This window comes from Gopherus flavomarginatus, chromosome 18 (assembly GCF_025201925.1).
Source record: "Gopherus flavomarginatus isolate rGopFla2 chromosome 18, rGopFla2.mat.asm, whole genome shotgun sequence".
NCBI lineage: Eukaryota > Metazoa > Chordata > Testudines > Testudinidae > Gopherus > Gopherus flavomarginatus.
The window spans coordinates 786,916-807,150 of NC_066634.1; the positions used below are offsets into that span (position 1 = coordinate 786,916).

At 71.6% G+C, this 20,235-nt stretch overlaps 1 protein-coding gene across 1 annotated transcript in view; it reads right to left on the reverse strand.

Moving 5' to 3' along the window:
• Positions 1 to 20,235, reverse strand: part of LOC127036471 (plasma membrane calcium-transporting ATPase 3-like) — a 71,812-nt gene that overhangs the window by 12,706 nt on the left and 38,871 nt on the right. Inside the window, exons 8-21 of the mRNA XM_050927419.1 lie at positions 19,421 to 19,462; positions 18,819 to 18,983; positions 18,345 to 18,559; positions 17,356 to 17,598; positions 12,497 to 12,738; positions 12,143 to 12,377; positions 10,990 to 11,169; positions 7,791 to 7,878; positions 7,462 to 7,568; positions 6,990 to 7,181; positions 5,394 to 5,607; positions 4,676 to 4,887; positions 2,989 to 3,096; positions 1,973 to 2,155 (exon numbers count right to left, since the gene is read on the reverse strand). Of these exons, the coding sequence (XP_050783376.1) occupies positions 1,973 to 2,155; positions 2,989 to 3,096; positions 4,676 to 4,887; positions 5,394 to 5,607; positions 6,990 to 7,181; positions 7,462 to 7,568; positions 7,791 to 7,878; positions 10,990 to 11,169; positions 12,143 to 12,377; positions 12,497 to 12,738; positions 17,356 to 17,598; positions 18,345 to 18,559; positions 18,819 to 18,983; positions 19,421 to 19,462 (2,426 nt within the window). The remainder of the gene's footprint in view (positions 1 to 1,972; positions 2,156 to 2,988; positions 3,097 to 4,675; positions 4,888 to 5,393; positions 5,608 to 6,989; positions 7,182 to 7,461; positions 7,569 to 7,790; positions 7,879 to 10,989; positions 11,170 to 12,142; positions 12,378 to 12,496; positions 12,739 to 17,355; positions 17,599 to 18,344; positions 18,560 to 18,818; positions 18,984 to 19,420; positions 19,463 to 20,235) is intronic.

Genomic DNA, 20,235 nt, shown 5'->3' on the forward strand with positions numbered 1-20,235 from the left:
GAAAATTTCAACTTCTCCTATTGTTTTAAAAAAGGGAGACTGGCAGAAAAATAAAAACGTTGAGCCCCTATTTCAAAAAATGGTCAGTTTGGTGACTGAAAATGGGATCATTTTGGCCATAAATGGCCAAAAATGGAGTATTTTGGGGCTGAAACCCCAATATTTTGGTCTGAAAATGACCCCAAACTGTAATTTTTGGCCAAAAACTGTATTTTGGATGGAAAAAAATTATTTTCATCAACCATTTTTGGTTGAAAACTTCTGAAAACGATATTTTTGACCAAAAATGGCCCAAACCAATGTGTGTTTGACCAAAAACTGCATTTTTGGTCTGAAAACCAATTATTGTCATTCCAAAATGTGCCCAAACCAGAATGTGTCTGACCAAACCCACATATTTGTGGCCCCAAAATGGCATAAGCCTGGCTGAAAACTGCCTTGTTTCACTCCAGCACTGAGTATTTTGGGCCCAAAATCGAAACATTTTTCAGGCCAAACCTATTCTTTTCCCCAGCAACCAAACCATTTGAATTTTTCCCACTGAAAACCTTAGGGGTCCGTCTCCAAAACAAAATCCCTGTTTTGTAGGAAACGCTGGAGGAATCGTCTACCATTCGCCGATATTCCTCAGCTTTCTCCGATCACATCCGCTGAACTCCTGCCTGGGAAATTCCTTCCAGCACCCAAACAAGGATGCCCGGGGATGGCCCCAGGGTGAATTGGGCTCTCACCCCCTTAAGAACTGGGACCTTATAACCAGCCACAGTCAGTCTGGCTCCCTCTCCCACGTCCAAAATAACCTTAACTCTGCCCACTCCCCACACCCTGGGGTCAGAGGTGCATGATAGAGTGGAGAGGGCTCAGGAGGGGGCCATGCAGAGAGAAGAGTTAAGGTTTGCGGCAGGGGAAATCACATCTCCCATCTGGGGCTCATTCGGCTACAGGGCCAGGGCTGAAATCCATCCCCCTAAGGCAGGGGTCCCCAATGTGGTGCCCATGGGTGCCATGGCACCCGCCGGGGCATCTAAGTGCGCCTGCGTACTGGCCAGCGGACGAGCATCTGCTGAAATGCCACTGACAAGTTGCGTCATCCACAGGCATCGCTGCCAAAATGCCGCCAATTTTCAGCAGTATTTCGGCAGCGACGCCTCTGGATGACGCAGCTTGTCAGCAGCGACGCCTATTGACGTTTCCACTTGGTGGAATTTCAGCGGATGCTCGTCTGCCGCCACGGTCCTCTGTGGCTCGTCTGGTGCCCACCAGATGAAAAAGGTTTGGGACCACTGCCCTAGGGTATGAGGTCTGTGCAGAGCCCAACTAGGGGGCACTACGGGACTACACATAAATGATGGTTGGAGAAAAACTCTCTGGGCAGAGGGAGGGTCAAATGACAGCAAAAACCCTGGGGTCCTGGCTCCTCACCAGCCATGCCTGAGTTTGCAGAGAGCCTGACCCCATTGCTCTGAGAAGGGGGGAGCTGCCCCATTCACCTCACTAGGGTGCAAACACTGATGCCCAGTGCCCGCAAGCTAGAGGGGGCAGGTTACGAATTGGGCGACAAGAAACACCCCAATCTGGTGTCTGAGATGCCTTCCCACCCACCAATGGCTAATACCACGGGTGCCTGTCTAGCCCGGTTTCCTGCCTGGCGCTTCAGATCAGACTCAGGACATCATATTGGTTTGAGCAGGAATTGAAGGTGGAAACAACAGGGCCATGAGCCAAGTGGCCACTGGATCCCCTGCTCAGGGTTAGGAGATTCCTGGCCATCTCTCCTCCCGTCATCTCTAGGCACAAAAGCAAAAAGAGGAGCAGAGAAGGTGGGAAAGGGAGGGGGGTGAGGTTGTTACACGTTGGTGGGGAAAGTGGGATCCCACATTCCAGGCATAAGTGTGAAGGGGCGTGGAGTGGAGATCAGAAAGGGAGGCGGATTAATGCATTGGTAAGGGCAGTGGGATACCCCGGGCCATACCTGGGTCTGGATGCGGTTGAGGCCGCGAAACCACAGGATCTGGCCTCGGCGCAGCTCCCGCTCGGCATGGTCTATCTCCTCCTCGTCCTCCGCCATCTCCTCGTCCGTGATCTCGTCCTTGCCGGGACCGTGCCCCGCCTCCTTCAGGCATTTCAGGTGGCTGGTGGGGATGGTGGCGATCACCTGCAGGAGCAGTCAGAGAAGGGGTTAAACCCACTCCTAGGAGCACACAGAACCCTGAACCCCTTCCCCTCCCAATCACCACCCTGGAGCCGGGGAGAGACCCTAGGAGTCCTGGCTGCCAGCCCCCCTCCCCTCCCAGAGCTGGGGAGAGAACCCAGGAGTCCTGGCTCCCAGCCCCCCCTCCCCTCCCAGAGCTGGGAAGAGACTCCAGGATTCCTGGCTCCCAGCCCCCCCTGCTCTAACCACCAGCCCCCCCTCCCCTCCCAGAGCCGGGGAGAGACCCCAGGAGTCCTGGCTCCCAGCCCCCCCTCCTCTCCCAGAGCTGGGAAGAGAACCCAGGAGTCCTGGCTCCCATTCCTCCTCCCGTCCCAGAGCCAGGGAGAGAACCCAGGAGTCCAGGTTCATACGTCACGGCACCCATTGCTCCATTCAGTGACTCCCCAGCAGCGGAGCTGAGACTTTACGTAGGGTTTGGAGTCATAGACCTCAGCCAGAGTTGGACAGAGCAGGGGGGCTGGGAGCCAGGACTCCTGGGTTCTCTCCCGGCTCTGGGAGGGGAGTGGGGGCTTGTGGGTTAGAGCAGGGGGGGCTGGGAGCCAGGACTCCTGGGTTCTCTCCCGGCTCTGGGAGGGGAGGGGAGTGCGGTCTGGTGGCTCAGAGCAGGGGGGCTGGGAGCCAGGACTCCTGGGTTCTCTCCCGGCTCTGGGAGGGGAGTGGGGGCTGGTGGATTAGAGCAGGGGCACTGGGAGCCAGGACACCTGGGTTCGCTGCCCGGCTGTGGGAGGGGAGGGGGGAGGGAGCCGGGCGCTAGGCAGGCGGGTCGGGCTGCTCACCTGTCCCCACACGAGCTCGCCGATGCCCACAAAGAGGCACCAGAGCCATTGCTCGGCGTTGAGGGGCGAGCAGCTGAACGGCTTCCCCCCGAACTGCACGATGACGATCTGCAAGGAAAGGAGATGGCGGCTGAGCTGGGGAGCAGCCTGGGACAGCTGGGCCGAGCCTTGGACAGGGCCCGTGCAGTGCCTGGCGCGGCCGCGCTCTGGGTGGGGGGGGCAGAGACGCGCTCAGGTCGTGGGGAGGGCAGGGTCTGTGCAGCGCCCGGCGCGGCCGCGCTCTGAGGAGGGGGGCAGGGACGCACTCGGGTGGGGGGCAGGGTCTGTGCAGTACCAGGCGCAGCTGCACTCTGGCTCCAGCGGGGGGCAGTGTCCGTTCAGCGCCCGGCGCGGCCGCGCTCTAGGTCAGGGGGAGGCACGGCTGTACTATGGCTCGGGGGGGGGCAGGGTCTGTGCAGCGCCCGGCGCGGCCGCGCTCTAGGTCAGGGGGAGGCACGGCTGTACTATGGCTCGGGGGGGGGCAGGGTCTGTGCAGCGGCCGCGCTCTAGGTCAGGGGGGGCAGGGATGCACTCAGGTGGAGGGCAGGGTCTGTGCAGCGCCCGGCGCGGCCGCGCTCTAGGTCGGGGGGGAGGCAGGGCTGTACTATGGCTCGGGGGGGGAGGCAGGGTCTGTGCAGCGCCCGGCGCGGCCGCGCTCTAGGTCGGGGGGAGGCAGGGCTGTACTATGGCTTGGGGGGGGCAGGGTCTGTGCAGCGCCGGGCGCAGTCGCGCTCTGGCTCCAGCGGGGGGCAGGGTCTGTGCAGCGCCCGGCGCAGCTGCGCTCTAGGTCGGGGGGGAGGCAGGGCTGTACTATGGCTCGGGGGGGGAGGCAGGGTCTGTGCAGCGCCCGCGCTCTAGGTCGGGGGGGGCAGGGATGCACTCAGGTGGAGGGCAGGGTCTGTGCAGCACCCGGCGCGGCCGCGCTCTAGGTCGGGGGGAGGCAGGGCTGTACTATGGCTCGGGGGGGGGCAGGGTCTGTGCAGCGGCCGTGCTCTGGGTCGGGGGGGGGCAGGGGATGCACTCAGGTGGAGGGCAGGGTCTGTGCAGCGCCCGGCGCGGCCAGCGCTCTAGGTCGGGGGGAGGCACGGCTGTACTATGGCTTGGGGGGGGGCAGGGTCTGTGCAGCGCCCGGCGCGGCCGCGCTCTAGGTCGGGGGGAGGCAGGGCTGTACTATGGCTCGGGGGGGGGCAGGGTCTGTGCAGCGGCCGTGCTCTAGGTCGGGGGGGGGGCAGGGATGCACTCAGGTGGAGGGCAGGGTCTGTGCAGCGCCCGGCGCGGCCGCGCTCTAGGTCGGGGGGAGGCACGGCTGTACTATGGCTTGGGGGGGGGCAGGGTCTGTGCAGCGCCCGGCGCGGCCGCGCTCTGGCTCCAGCGGGGGGCAGGGTCTGTGCAGCGCCCGGCGCTGCCGTGCTCTAGGTCGGGGGAAGGCAGGGCTGTACTATGGCTTGGGGGGGGGCAGGGTCTGTGCAGCGCCCGGCGCGGCCGCGCTCTGGCTCCAGCGGGGGGCAGGGTCTGTGCAGCGCCCGGCGCAGCCGCGCTTTAGGTCGGGGGGAGGCAGGGCTGTACTATGGCTCGGGGGGGGCAGGGTCTGTGCAGCGCCCGGCGCGGCCGCGCCCTGGCCCAGGGGTCTGGCCGGCCCCCCAGGTACCTGGATACCGAAGGTGCCCAGGACGATGGCGCAGAAGATGGGGTTCCCGAAGACGCCCTGGAAGACGTTCCGCTCGCCGTGGATCTTGCGGGCGTTGAGCTCGTTGAAAAGCTGCATGAGGACGAAGGTGTTGAAGATGATGGTGTAATGCTCCGACGGGGGCGCGTGCAGGGGGGCGTTCCGCCCGCTGTCGATGTTGAAGATCATCTCCCCTGCGAGAGGGCAGGACGGGGCGTCAGGGGCAGACCCCGAGATCCCCGCTTCCCCGGCAGCCCAGGGCAGACCCGACCCCAGGGGCCTGTCTGTCCGGCACCCCCCATCCCCTCCCCCATGGGACCCTCCAGCCTGGCACCCCCTCCACGACCCCTCCGGCCCAGCACCCCACCCCCACAGCCCCTCCAGCCTGGCACTGCCCCCCACGGGCCCCTCCAGCCCAGCACCCCCCCCCCCCTCCACGGGCCTGTCTGTCCAGCACCCCCCCACCCCCTCCCCCATGGGCCCCTCCAGCCTGGCACCCCCCCCACGACCCCTCCGGCCCAGCACCCCACCCCCACAGCCCCTCCGGCCCGGCACCCCCCCCCACGACCCCTCCGGCCCGGCACCCCACCCCCACAGCGCCTCCAGCCTGGCACCCCCCCCCACGGGCCCCTCCGGCCCGGCACCCCCCCCCACGACCCCTCCGGCCCGGCCTCCCCCCGCAGCCCGGCCTGGGCGCTACCCGCGAAGAGCAGGGTGAAGATGATGCTCAGCTGGTAGACGCTGTGACCCAGGATGCTCTTCATCATGGTGCGGGAGATGAGCGGCTTGTCGCGCCCGTAGGGCCTGCGCAGCAGCAGCGACTCGGTGGGCGGCTCGGTGGCCAGCGCCAGGGAGGCGAACGTGTCCATGATGAGATTGACCCACAGCATCTGCACCGCCTTGAGCGGGGAGTCCTGGGGGGAGGGGAGGCGGGGGCGGGGTCAGTGCAGGAGGGGCGGGGCCAGAGCCCAGGGGGCGGGGCAGTGCAGGGAGGGGGCAGGGCCAGCGCCCAGGGATGGGGTCAGCTCATGGAGGGGTGGGGTCAGCTCGGGGGGCAGGGCCAGCATACAGGGGGCCCAGCACACGGAGGGGGGGGGCCATCGCCCAGGGATGGGGTCAGCTCGAGGGGGGCGGGGCCAGGGCGTGGAGGGGTGGGGTCAGCTCAGGGGGCGGGGCCAGCACACAGGGGGCCCAGCACATGGAGGGGGCAGGGCCAGCACATGGAGGGGGCGGGGCCATCGCCCAGGGATGGGGTCAGCACATGCAGGGGTGGAGTCAGCTCGGGGGGCAGGGCCAGCACACAGGGGGCCCAGCACATGGAGGAGTGGGGGTCAGCTCATGGGGCAGGGCCAGGGTATGGATGGGGGGTCAGCTCGGGGGGCAGGGCCAGAGCATGGAGGGGGGGGTCAGCTCGGGGGGCGGGGCCAGCACACAGGGGGCCCAGCACATGGAGGAGTGGGGGTCAGCTCATGGGGCAGGGCCAGGGTATGGATGGGGGGTCAGCTCGGGGGGCAGGGCCAGAGCATGGAGGGGGGGGGTCAGCTCGGGGGGCAGGGCCAGCACACGGGGGGCCCAGCACATGGAGGGGTGGGGTCAGCTCGGGGGCGGAGCCAGCACACAGGGGGCCCAGCACATGGAGGGGTGGGGGTTAGCTCATGGGGCAGGGCCAGGGCATGGAGGGGGGGTCAGCTCAGGGGGCAGGGCCAGCACACGGAGGGGGCGGGGCCAGCACACGGGGGGCCCAGCACATGGAGGGGTGGGGTCAGCTCGGGGGGCGGAGCCAGCACACAGGGGGCCCAGCACATGGAGGGGTGGGGGTTAGCTCATGGGGCAGGGCCAGGGCATGGAGGGGGGGTCAGCTCAGGGGGCAGGGCCAGCACACGGAGGGGGCGGGGCCAGCACATGGAGGGGTGGGGGTCAGCTCGGGGGCGGGGCCAGCACACGGAGGGGTGGGGTCAGCTCGGGGGGCAGGGCCAGCGCCCAGGGATGGGGTCAGCTCGGGGGCGGGGCCAGCACACAGGAGGCGGGGCCAGCGCCCAGGGGATGGGGTCAGCTCGGGGGGCGGGGCCAGCACACAGGAGGCGGGGCCAGCGCCCGGGGGATGGGGTCAGCTCGGGGGGCGGGGCCAGCACATGGGGGCGGGGCCAGCGCCCCGGGGATGGGGTCAGCACACGGGAGGCGGGGCCAGCACCCGGGGGATGGGGTCAGCTCGGGGGGCGGAGCCAGCACACAGGGGGCGGGGCCAGCGCCTGGGGGATGGGGTCAGCACACGGGGGGCGGCCCCCCCCCGCCCCACCTGGGTGATGCAGGCGCCGGTGAAGGCCACCACCACGGCCACCACGTTGACGGTGAGCTGGAACTGCAGAAACTTGGAGATGCTGTCGTACACGTTGCGGCCCCACATCACCGCCTTGACGATGCTGGAGAAGTTGTCGTCGGTCAGGATGATGTCCGAGGCCTCCTTGGCGACGTCGGTGCCCGCGATGCCCTGGGGGGGGCACAGCGGGGTCACGGGGGGGCAGCGGCCCAGGGCCCCCCCCCAGCGAGGGCTGGGCTGGGAGCTCAGCCGCTCACACCCTCCCCGGACGGACAGACGGACGCGGGGTGTTGGGGTGTGGATGGACGGGCACGTGCACCAATGCATTGTGGGAAATCCCCTTTCTGGGGCGGGTGGGGGCAGTTTGGGGGAGGCCCAGCTGCAGCGCTTGGGGCTCCGGACGCTGGAGGGGCCCTGGAGCGTGCGGGGGGGGCGCCCAGGGGCATCTCACCATAGCGAAGCCGACGTCGGCCTTCTTCAGCGCCGGCCCGTCGTTGGTGCCGTCCCCGGTCACGGCCACGACCTGCCGCTGCTCCCCGATGGTGCTGTCGATGATGCCTGCGGGTGTGGGGGGCTCAGCTGGGGGTGGGGGCCCATAGCCTGCCCCAGCTCCCCCGCCAGCTCCCCACACCGCATGGGCCCCCCCGTGACCCCATCTCTGCCCCTCATCCTCACCGTCCCCTCCCCCCAACCCCCAAAGCCCACTCCTCCCTCGGTGCCATCACCTCACCCCCACCCCCCCACGCCTGCCTGGGGGGCGGGGAGGGGGGCGATCTGTACCTTTCACCAGGGTGTGTTTGTCCGTGGGGGACGATCGGGCCAGGACCCTCAGCTTGGGCCAGATCTTATCCAGTTGCTCCTGCTCGATCTGGGAGGGGAAACAACCGAGACAGCAGCTCATGGAGGGGGACTGTCCCCACAGGGCCACCCCCACAAGTCTGGGGCAACCCCCAACCCCAAGGTATAAACCCTCCCCCACTGGAGCTAGGGCAGCGGCGAGGGCAGGGCCATTCTCCCCCCGCGGGGCCGGGGCTGTTCTCCCCCTGTGGGGCTGGGGCCGGGGCCGGGGCCGTTCTCCCCCCAAGGGGCCAGGGCCGTTCTCCCAGCGCGGGGCCGGGGCCGGGGGCGGTTGTAGGGCCGTTCTCCCCCCACGGGGCCGGGGGCGGTAGTAGGGCCGTTCTCCCCCCTCGGGGCCGGGGGCGGTTGTAGGGCCGTTCTCCCCCCTCGGGGCCGGGGGCGGTTGTAGGGCCGTTCTCCCCCCAAGGGGCCAGGGCCGTTCTCCCAGCGCAGGGCCGGGGCCGGGGGCGGTTGTAGGGCCGTTCTCCCCCCACGGGGCCGGGGGCGGTAGTAGGGCCGTTCTCCCCCCTTGGGGCCGGGGGCGGTTGTAGGGCCGTTCTCCCCCCTCGGGGCCGGGGGCGGTCGTAGGGCCGTTCTCCCCCCTCGGGGCCGGGGGCGGTTGTAGGGCCGTTCTCCCCCCGTGGGGCCGGGGCCGGGGGCGGTAGTAGGGCCGTTCTCCCCCATGGGGCTGGGGCCGGGGGCGGTAGTAGGGCCGTTCTCCCCCCTCGGGGCTGGGGGCGGTAGTAGGGCCGTTCTCCCCCCACGGGGCCTGGGCCGGGGGCGGTAGTAGGGCCGTTCTCCCCCCGTGGGGCTGGAGGCGGGGGCGGTTGTAGGGCCGTTCTCCCCCCGCGGGGCCGGGGCCGGGGGCGGTTGTAGGGCCGTTCTCCCCCCGTGGGGCTGGGGCTGGGGGCGGTTGTAGGGCCGTTCTCCCCCCGTGGGGCCGGGGCCGGGGGCGGTAGTGGGGCCGTTCTCCCCCCACGGGGCCGGGGGAGGTAGTAGGGCCGTTCTCCCCCCGTGGGGCTGGGGGCGGGGGCGGTTGTAGGGCCGTTCTCCCCCCGTGGGGCCGGGGCCAGTAGTAGGGCCGTTCTCCCCCTGTGGGGCTGGGGGCGGGGGCGGTTGTAGGGCCGTTCTCCCCCGTGGGGCTGGAGGCGGGGGCGGTTGTAGGGCTGTTCTCCCCCCTCGGGGCCGGGGGCCGTAGTAGGGCCGTTCTCCCCCCGTGGGGCTGGAGGCGGGGGCGGTTGTAGGGCCGTTCTCCCCCCGTGGGGCTGGGGGCGGGGGCGGTTGTAGGGCCGTTCTCCCCCCGTGGGGCTGGGGGCGGGGGCGGTTGTAGGGCTGTTCTCCCCCCTCGGGGCCGGGGCCAGGGGCCGTAGTAGGGCCGTTCTCCCCCCGTGGGGCTGGGGGTGGGTGCGGTTGTAGGGCCGTTCTCCCCCCGTGGGGCTGGGGGCGGTTGTAGGGCCGTTCTCCCCCCGTGGGGCTGGGGCCGGGGGCGGTAGTGGGGCCGTTCTCCCCCCACGGGGCCGGGGGCGGTAGTAGGGCCGTTCTCCCCCGTGGGGCTGGAGGCGGGGGCGGTTGTAGGGCCGTTCTCCCCCCGCGGGGCCGGGGGCGGAGGCGGTAGTAGGGCCGTTCTCCCCCGTGGGGCTGGAGGCGGGGGCGGTTGTAGGGCCGTTCTCCCCCCTCGGGGCCGGGGGCGGTTGTAGGGCCGTTCTCCCCCCGTGGGGCCGGGGGCGGAGGCGGTTGTAGGGCCGTTCTCCCCCCGCGGGGTCGGGGGCGGTTGTAGGGCCGTTCTCCCCCCTCGGGGCTGGGGCCGGGGGCGGTAGTAGGGCCGTTCTCCCCCCGCGGGGCTGGGGGCGGGGGTGGTAGTGGGGCCGTTCTCCCCCCGCGGGGCTGGGGGCGGGGGCGGTAGTGGGGCCGTTCTCCCCCCGCGGGGCCGGGGCCGGGGGCGGTTGTAGGGCCGTTCTCCCCCTGTGGGGTCAGGGGCGGTAGTAGGGCCGTTCTCCCCCCGCGGGGCTGGGGCTGGGGGCGGTAGTAGGGCCGTTCTCCCCCCGCGGGGCTGGGGCCGGGGGCGGTAGTAGGGCCGTTCTCCCCCCGCGGGGCTGGGGGCGGAGGCGGTAGTAGGGCCGTTCTCCCCCCTCGGGGCCGGGGGCGGTAGTAGGGCCGTTCTCCCCTGCGGCGCTGGAGGTGGGGGCGGTTGTAGGGCCGTTCTCCCCCCTCGGGGCTGGGGGCGGTTGTAGGGCCGTTCTCCCCCTGTGGGGCCAGGGGCGGTAGTAGGGCCGTTCTCCCCCCGCGGGGCTGGGGGCGGGGGCGGTAGTAGGGCCATTCTCCCCCCGTGGGGCCGGGGGCGGAGGCGGTAGTAGGGCCGTTCTCCCCCCGCGGGGTCGGGGGCGGTAGTAGGGCCGTTCTCCCCCGTGGGGCCGGGGCCGGGGGCGGTTGTAGGGCCATTCTCCCCCCGCGGGGTCGGGGGCGGTAGTAGGGCCGTTCTCCCCCGCGGGGCCGGGGCTGGGGGCGGTAGTAGGGCCGTTCTCCCCCCGCGGGGCCGGGGCCGGGGGCGGTAGTAGGGCCGTTCTCCCCCCGCGGGGCTGGGGGCGGGGGCGGTAGTAGGGCCATTCTCCCCCGCGGGGGCCGGGGGCGGGGGCGGTAGTAGGGCCGTTCTCCCCCCGCGGGGCCGGGGCCGGGGGCGGTAGTAGGGCCGTTCTCCCCCCGCGGGGCCGGGGCCGGGGGCGGTAGTAGGGCCGTTCTCCCCCCGCGGGGCCGGGGGCGGTTGTAGGGCCGTTCTCCCCCTGTGGGGCCAGGGGCGGTAGTAGGGCCGTTCTCCCCCCGCGGGGCTGGGGGCGGGGGCGGTAGTAGGGCCGTTCTCCCCCCGCGGGGCTGGGGGCGGGGGCGGTAGTAGGGCCATTCTCCCCCCGTGGGGCCGGGGGCGGAGGCGGTAGTAGGGCCGTTCTCCCCCCGCGGGGTCGGGGGCGGTAGTAGGGCCGTTCTCCCCCGCGGGGCCGGGGCTGGGGGCGGTAGTAGGGCCGTTCTCCCCCCGCGGGGCCGGGGCCGGGGGCGGTAGTAGGGCCGTTCTCCCCCTCGGGGCCAGGGGCGGTAGTAGGGCCGTTCTCCCCCCGCGGGGTCGGGGGCGGTAGTAGGGCCGTTCTCTCTGTACCTCTCCCTTCTCATTGCGGATGCGCCGGTTGAACTCCTTGCCCTCCAGGCAGAGAACGTCCTCCCCGGGCTGGAGGATCCCGCACTTGGCAGCGATGGCCCGGGCCGTGTTGATGTTGTCGCCTGTCACCATCCGGACGGTGATCCCAGCCTTCTGGCACTTGCGGATGGCCTCAGGGACCTGGGGGGGGGGGCGAGGACAGCGGGACTGGATGGGACCCAGGAGTCCTGACACCTGTCTACACTGCCTCCCCTCCCAGAGCCGGGAGAGAACCCAGGAGTCCTGGCTCCCAGCCCCCCCGCTCTAACCACCAGCCCCCACTCCCCTCCCCGAGCTGGGGAGAGAACCCAGGAGTCCTGGCTCCCAGCCCCCCTGCTCTAACCACCAGCCCCCCCCCTTGTGACGAACTGGGAAAGTTCTTAATGTTTTCTCTGAATACTGTGTTGGTGCCTCAGTGTCCCCATGGCAGTTCTTAAGTATCTGGTAGAGCAAAGGGCCAGTGCCCCTAAATGCCTGGCACTCTGTCTCCTAGCAACTGATGGCCTGGGCCCCCCCTGCAAAGGTGCCAACTGAAGGTGTTGGAGACAAAGGGGTCAGGAGACCCCCTGGCCTGGGACAGGAGCTGAGCAGAGAGGAGGGGCTGGGGGGGGTCAGTCTGGAGCTGGCTGGGGACGAGGAGTGAGGGCAGAGGTGGGGGTCTGGCTCACTGCCCCCCAGAATGGACCCAGCTGTTTTAGACCCTGTTCCTGCCATCGAATAAACCTCTGTGTTACTGGCTGGCTGAGAGTCACGTCTGACTGCAAAGTGGGGGGGCAGGACCCTCTGCCCCCCCCAGGACCCCGCTGGGAGGGGGGCTCGCTGTGGGAAGCGCACGGAGGGGCAGAGGATGCTGAATGCTCCAAGGAGAGACCCAGGAGGTGAAGCCGTGTGAGCTTCTTGCCCTGAACAAGTCTGCTCCAAGGGAGAGGAGGCTCCCAGAGTCCTGCCTGGCTTGGTGGGGAGCAGTTCCAGAGCGTCACCCGGGGACTCCGTGACGCCCCCTGCACCCAAACTCCTTCCCAGAGCCAAGAGAGAACCCAGGCATCCTGGCTCCCAGCTCCCCCCGCTCTACCCACCCGCCCCCCCTCCAGTGCCCCCGCAGAGCCGGCAGTACCTCAGGCCGGACGGGGTCCTCGATGCCCACCACGGCGATGCAGGTGAGCTCCCCCATGATGTCGTTCTCGTTGTCCCAGTCGGGCTCCAGGCCGGCAGCGAAGTCCCGGAAGGCCAAGCAGATGGTGCGCAGCCCGTCGCAGGCCATGGGCTCGATCACCTTCTTCACCATCTCGTCCCGGTCCCGCGGGCGGAAGCTGCACAGCTCCCCGCTGCTGCTCAGGATGCTGGAGCACCTGGAAGGGCAGATGCCTGGCTCAGAGCCGGCCCCTTGGGGCAGGGGGGCTGGGAATACAGCCAGGTGCAGCCACCTCTGGGGCAGGGCGCGGGGGCACTCGCCGCGGCCAGGACTCACTTTCTGAGCAGGATCTCGGAGGCCCCCTTGCTGAAGACGCGGAAACCGCCCTGGGGCAGGCGGGTGACGGTGCTCATGGACTTGCGGACCGAGTTGAAGGTATAAACCTTGTAGAGCTTCTCCTCCGGCAGCTGGTCACGCACGGGCTGGTAGTCGCGGCGCAGGTCCAGCAGGAAGCCCAGCAGGGCGCACTCCGTCTTGTTCCCCACCTGCCGCGGCAGCCCCCCGGCCTTCTCTGGAGGCTGCGGGGCGACGGGCGTCAGGACGGCGGGCTCCCCCCGGCCCTCCAGCTCCGCCCTCCCCGGCCCCCCAGCTCCGCCGCCTCCCCCCCGACACCCCAGCTCCGCCGCGTCCCCCCCGGCCTTCTCTGGAGGCTGCGGGGCGACGGGCGTCAGGACGGCGGGCTCCCCCCGGCCCTCCAGCTCCGCCCTCCCCGGCCCCCCAGCTCCGCCGCCTCCCCCCCGACACCCCAGCTCCGCCGCGTCCCCCCCGGCCTTCTCTGGAGGCTGCGGGGCGACGGGCGTCAGGACGGCGGGCTCCCCCCGGCCCCCCAGCTCCGCCGCGTCCCCCCCGACCTCCAGCTCCACCCTCCCCGGCCCCCGAGCTCCGCCGCGTCCCCCCCGTCCTTCTCTGGAGGCTGCGGGGCGACGGGCGTCAGGACGGCGGGCTCCCCCCGGCCCTCCAGCTCCGCCCTCCCCGGCCCCCCAGCTCCGCCGCCTCCCCCCCGACACCCCAGCTCCGCCGCGTCCCCCCCGTCCTTCTCTGGAGGCTGCGGGGCGACGGGCGGCAGGACGGCGGGCTCCCCTCGGCCCTCCAGCTCCGCCCTCCCCGGCCACCAGCTCCGCCGCGTCCCCCCCAACCTCCAGCTCCGCCCTCCCCGGCCCCCCAGCTCCGTCCTCCCTGGCCCCCCGGCTCCGCCGCATCCCCCCCGACCCCCCAGCTCCGCTGCGTCCCCCTCGACCCCCCAGCTCCGCCGCGTCCCCCCCGTCCTTCTCTGGAGGCTGCGGGGCGACGGGCGTCAGGACGACGGGCTCCCCCTGGCCCTCCAGCTCCACCCTCCCCGGCCCCCCAGCTCCGCCGCGTCCCCCCCGAACTCCAGCTCCGCCCTCCCCGGCCCCCGAGCTCCGCCGCGTCCCCCCCGTCCTTCTCTGGAGGCTGCGGGGCGACGGGCGTCAAGACGGCGGGCTCCCCCCGGCCCTCCAGCTCCGCCCTCCCCGGCCCCCCAGCTCCGCCGCGTCCCCCCCGACCTCCAGCTCCGCCCTCCCCGGCCCCCCAGCTCCGCCGCGTCCGCCCCGGACCCCCAGCTCCGCCCTCCCCGGCCCCCCAGCTCTGCCGCATCCGCCCCGAACCCCGAGCTCCGCCCTCTCCGGCCCCCCAGCTCCGCCGCTTCCGCCCCGACCCCCCAGCTCCGCCCTCCCCGGCCCCCCAGCTCCGCCGCGTCTGCCCCGACCCCCCAGCTCCGCCCTCCCCGGCCCCCCAGCTCCGCCGCGTCCCCCCCGACCTCCAGCTCCGCCCTCCCCGGCCCCCCAGCTCTGTCCTCCCCGGCCCCCCGGCTCCACCGCGTCCCCCCCGACCCCCCAGCTCCGCTGCGTCCCCCCCATCCTTCTCTGGAGGCTGCGGGGCGACGGGCGTCAGGACGGCGGGCTCCCCCCGGCCCTCCAGCTCCGCCCTCCCCGGCCCCCCAGCTCCGCCGCGTCCGCCCCGACCCCCCAGCTCCGCCGCGTCCGCCCCAGACCCCCAGCTCCGCCCTCCCCGGCCCCCCAGCTCCGCCGCATCCCCCCCGACCCCCCAGCTCCGCCCTCCCCGACCTCCCAGCTCCGCCGCGTCCCCCCTGACCCCCCAGCTCCGCCCTCCCCGGCCCCCCCAGCTCCGCCGGGTCCCCCCAGCTCTGCCCTCCCCGGCCCCCCAGCTCCGCCGCGTCCGCCCTCACCCCCCAGCTCCGCCGCGTCCCCCTCGACCTCCAGCTCCGCCCTCTCCGGCCCCCCAGCTCCGCCGCGTCCCCCCCGACCCCCAGCTCCGCCCTCCCCGGCCCCCCAGCTCCGCCGCGTCCGCCCTCATCCCCCAGCTCCGCCCTCCCCGGCCCCCCAGCTCCGCCGCGTCCCCCCCGGCCCCCCAGCTCCGCCGGGTCCCCCCAGCTATGCCCTCCCCGGCCCCCCAGCTCCGCCGCGTCCGCTCTCACCCCCCAGCTCCGCCGCGTCCCCCTCGACCTCCAGCTCCGCCCTCTCCGGCCCCCCAGCTCCGCCGCGTCCCCCCCGACCCCCAGCTCCGCCCTCCCTGGCCCCCCAGCTCCGCCGCGTCCGCCCTCACCCCCCAGCTCCGCCCTCCCCGGCCCCCCAGCTCCGCCGCATCCGCCCTCACCCCCCAGCTCCGCCCTCCCCGGCCGCCCAGCTCCGCCGCGTCCTCCCCGACCCCCCAGCTCCGCCCTCCCCGGCCCCCCAGCTCCGCCACGTCTGCCCCGGCCCCCCAGCTCCGCCCTCCCCGGCCCCCCCAGCTCCGCCGCGTCCCCCCCGACCCCCTGCTCCACCCTCCCCGGCCCCCCAGCTCCGCCGCGTCCGCCCTCACCCCCCAGCTCCGCCGCGTCCCCCCCGACCCCCCAGCTCCGCCCTCCCCGGCCCCCTAGCTCCGCCGCGTCCGCCTTCACCCCCCAGCTCCGCCCCGTCCGCCCCAAACCTCCAGCTCCGCCGCGTCCCCCCCGACCCCCAGCTCCACCCTCCCCGCCCCCCCAGCTCCGCCGCGACCCCCCCCGACCCCCCAGCTCCGCCCTCCCCGGCCCACCAGCTCCGCCGCGTCCCCCCCGAAACTCCAGCTCCGCCCTCCTCGGCCCCCCAGCTCCGCCGCGTCCACCCTCACCCCGCAGCTCCGCCCTCCCCGGCCCCCCAGCTCCGTCCTCCCTGGCCCCCCAGCTCCGCCACGTCCCCCCTGACCCCCCAGCTCCGCCGGGTCCCCCCAGCTCCGCCCTCCCCAGCCCCCCAGCTCCGCCGCGTCCGCCCTCACCCCCCAGCTCCGCCGCATCCCCCCCGACCCCCAGCTCCGCCCTCCCCGGCCCCCCAGCTCCGCCGCGTCCCCCCCGACCCCCAGCTCCGCCCTCCCCGACCCCCCAGCTCCACCGCGTCCGCCCTCACCCCCCTGCTCCGCCCTCCCCGGCCCCCCAGCTCCGCCGCGTCCCCCCCAACCCCGCCTGCTCCACCCTCCCCGGCCTCCCAGCTCCGCCGCATCCGCCCTCACCCCCCAGCTCCGCCCTCCCCGGCCCCCCAACTCCGCCGCGTCCCCCCTGACCCCACAGCTCCGCCCTCCCTGGCCCCCCAGCTCCACCGCGTCCGCCCTCACCCCCCAGCTCCGCCCTCCCCGGCCCCCCCAGCTCCGCCGCGTCCCCCTCGGCCCCCCAGCTCCGCCCTCCCCGGCCCCCCAGCTCTGTCCTCCCCGGCCCCCCGGCTCCGCCGCGTCCGCCCCAACCCCCAGCTCCGCCGCGTCCCCCCCGACCCCCCAGCTCCGCTGCGTCCCCCCCATCCTTCTCTGGAGGCTGCGGGGCGACGGGCGTCAGGACGGCGGGCTCCCCCCGGCCCTCCAGCTCCGCCCTCCCCGGCCCCCCCAGCTCCGCCGCGTCCGCCCCGACCCCCCAGCTCCGCCGCGTCCGCCCCAGACCCCCAGCTCCGCCCTCCCCGGCCCCCCAGCTCCGCCGCATCCCCCCCGACCCCCCAGCTCCGCCCTCCCCGACCTCCCAGCTCCGCCGCGTCCCCCCTGACCCCCCAGCTCCGCCCTCCCCGGCCCCCCGGCTCCGCCGGGTCCCCCCAGCTATGCCCTCCCCGGCCCCCCCAGCTCCGCCGCGTCCGCTCTCACCCCCCAGCTCCGCCGCGTCCCCCTCCACCTCCAGCTCCGCCCTCTCCGGCCCCCCAGCTCCGCCGCGTCCCCCCCGACCCCCAGCTCCGCCCTCCCTGGCCCCCCAGCTCCACCGCGTCCGCCCTCACCCCCCAGCTCCGCCCTCCCCGGCCCCCCAGCTCCGCCGCGTCCCCCCCGACCCCCCAGCTCCGCCCTCCCCGGCCCCCCAGCTCCACCGCGTCCGCCCCGACCCCCCAGCTCCGCCGCATCCACCCTCACCCCGCAGCTCCGGCCTCCCCGGCCCCCCAGCTCCGTCCTCCCTGGCCCCCCAGCTCCGCCGCGTCCCCCCCTGACCCCCCAGCTCCGCCGGGTCCCCCCAGCTCCGCCCTCCCCAGCCCCCCAGCTCCGCCGCGTCCGCCCTCACCCTCCAGCTCCGCCGCGTCCCCCCCCGACCCCCAGCTCCGCCCTCCCCGGCCCCCCAGCTCCGCCGCGTCCCCCCCGACCCCCAGCTCCGCCCTCCCCAACCCCCCAGCTCCGCCGCGTCCGCCATCACCCCCCAGCTCCGCCCTCCCCGGCCCCTCAACTCCGCCGCGTCCCCCCTGACCCCACAGCTCCGCCCTCCCCGGCCCCCCAGCTCCGCCGCGTCCCCCCCGACCCTCCAGCTCCGCCCTCCCCGGCCCCCCAGCTCCGCCACGTCCGCCCTCACCCCCCAGCTCCGCCCTCCCCGGCCCCCCAGCTCCGCCGCGTCCCCCCTGACCCCCCAGCTCCGCCCTCCCCGGCCCCCCAGCTCCGCCGTGTCCTCCCCAGCCCCCCCATGTTCCCCCTCCAGCCACCCTGAGACACACTCAGCTGGGGTCCCCCCTCCAGCCTCCCAGCTCTGCTGAATCCCCCCTTCAGGGAGGCACTAGGGGGAGGTTCGGAGGGCACCAGGGGACGATGGAGTGGGAGGTTTGGGGTGGGAGGTTCGGGAGCACCCCAGAGAAACGGGGGGCGGTCCGGGGGCTCTGGAGCAGGGCAGGGGGCTCGCAGGGCCCCCCACTCACTAGTATCTTGGTGGTGTAGGCACTATTGATGGCGATGGCGTGCACCAGCAGGTCGAGGATGCGGGGCGGCAGGCTGCTGGGGTCGGGCGTCTGGCGGTAGTGGGTGTCGCCCAGGTAGGCCTGCACGACCGTCATGCGGTTGGTGGTGAGGGTGCCCGTTTTGTCGGAGCAGATGGCCGTGGCGTTGCCCATGGTTTCGCAGGCGTCCAGGTGCCGCACCAGGTTATTGTCCTTCATCATTTTCTGAAGGGCAGAGAGGACACCCCCCACCCCCTGTCAGCCTCAGATCTGACCCTGATGCCGGGAGCCAGACGGAGACACGGGGGGGCTCTCTGGGGTGCCCTGTGTTCTCATTAGGGTGAGGGAGCCGGTTTCAGCTGGGCCCACTAGGGGTCACTCTCCCGGCACAGAGTTCCCGTGTACCACGTTCCCAGTGCCCACGGGGGTGCTCTGAGACAGACCCGGAGTGACCCCCATAGGGGCAAACCTTGGGATCCCTCTCTCCTGGAGCTCTCTGGGCTCCCCTCCCCACGCCCCCTTGTTTCTGTCTGCTCTTGCGCCCCGCCACCCCACACCAGCCCTGCTACATCTGCTGGCTGCATCCTTCGGCACCAAATGGCCCAGCCCACGGATGGACGGGCACAACCCAACAGGGCCGCGCCAGTGCACGGATGGGTATAATCCCAAATGTCGTCCATCAGTGGATGGACGTGAGCCAACGTGCTGCCCAACAATGGATGGATACAAATCAATATGGCGGCGCCAATGACTAAAGCCAAAATGGTGCCCACGGATGGATGAGGTGGACACGCACATGGCGGTGCCCATGGGTCAATGGGCACAAGCCAACATGGCGGCGCCCATCTATGCATGGACCCAAGCAGATGTGGCGGCACCAGTCCATCAGTGGGCACCACCCGAGAGGGCAGCAGTGCCAGGTGCACAGACACAAGCCCACGAGGCCGCTCCCCGCCCCGCCGCCCCCTCACCTTGACGGAGTAGGCCAAGGAGATGGTGACGGCCAAGGGCAGCCCTTCGGGCACGGCCACCACCAGCACGGTGACCCCGATGATGAAGAACTTGACGAAGTACTGGACATAGATGGGGGTGCACTCAGCCAGCCAGACCCGCCCGTCCAGCACAAAGGTCTGGATCACGAAGTACAGCACCAGGATGATCACGGTGATGGCTGACATCACCAGACCTGCCCGGGGCCAGGGGAGCGGGTTAGTGGGGGGGAGGGGAAGAGGGTCTAGCCTCAGATCACAGCTGGCCCCCCCAGAGGGGACAGGCCCCTGCCCCATTCCCCATCCCCTGAGCCAGCCAGTCCCCGCCCTGGGGCCGGGTGGGAGCCGGCACCCCCCCAGAGGGGACAGGCCCCTGCCCCATTCCCCGTCCCCCTGAGCCAGCCAGTCCCCGCCCTGGGCCGGGGGGGCGGTGCCCCAGGACGGAGGGATCAGCACCTGCTTTCCCGATCTGCACAGCCAGCTTGGTGAGCTTTCCTTGCAGCACCGATTTCTCTTTCTTGGGCGCGCTGGTTCTCTTCTTCTCCCGATCCTCCAGCTCGCCGCCCTCAGCGCTCTTCAGCGGCTGCATCTCCATGGCCACCGCGCCGTCCTGCTTCTTGGCTGTATGGACACAGGGAGGGAAGCAGCTCAATGCCCCACCAAAGCGGGAGAGGAGGGAGATTCGCCACACCCACTCCTGGAGCTGGGGAGAGAACCCAGACATCCTGGCTCCCAGCCCCCCCCCCGCTGTAACCACCAGCCCCCACTCCCCTCTCAGAGCCGGGAGAGAACCCAGGAGTTCTGGCTCCCGGTCCCCCCTGCTCTAACCACCAGCCCCCACTCTCCTCCCAGAGCCGGGAGAGAACCCAGGAGTCCTGGCTCCCAGTCCCCCCTGCTCTAGCCACCAGCCCCCACTCCCCTCCCCAAGCCGGGAGAGAACCCAGGAGTCCTGGCTCCCAGCCCCCTGCTCTGACCACCAGACGGTGAATGTGCAGAGCGCCCCAGTTCAAGTCGTCTCTCCCGCCCCCAGCTGGGCCTGGGTTCCCCTGGCCCGTTACCTTTGTTCTGACTATTCTCCACCGCTCCGTCCGGGGCCTTTCCTACAGCAGAAAAGGGGCGACAGAGACAGGACACTTCAGCCCGGACAGACGGACGGGACAACACAGCTGATGGAGCAACAGACACTGGGGCCTACAGGCTGCCCCATGGGGTGGTGACTCCTCGCTGGGGCTGGGGCAGGCAGCGCTGGAGCTCTGAGTTCGGGGAGACGGTAGGGTCCCCCCAGCGCCGCTTGGAACTGAGGGCTCCCCAGGGAGTACCAGGGGAGGGGGTGTCCCTGCCACTCCTGCTGGAGGGGATGAGCCCTGCTCTGTGTCCCCGTCCATCCGTCTCCACTCTGTGCTGGGGCGGAATCTCAGGCCAGACTCCAGGGAAGTGGAAATCAGAACCCAGCCCTGCCCCCATTGTAAATCAGGAGTGACTCTGGATTGACACCAGGCGACTGAGCTCAGCAGTCAGCCCGGCCCCCATTGCAATCTGGGCTGACTCCGGATTGGCCCCAGGGGAGCTGAGCTCGGAACCTGGCCCTGCCCCCATTGCAATCAGGGGTGACTGGATTGACACCAAGTGACTGAGCTCAGCACCCAGCCTGGCCCCCATTGCAATCAGGGGTGACTCCGGATTGGCCCCGGGGGAGCTGAGCTCAGAACCTGGAACTGGCCCTGCCCCCATTGCAATCAGGGGTGACTCCGGATTGGCCCCAGGGGAGCTGAGCTCGGAACCTGGCCCTGCCCCCATTGCAATGAGGGGTGACTCCGGATTGGCCCCGGGGGAGCTGAGCTCAGAACCTGGCACTGGCCCTGCCCCCACTGCA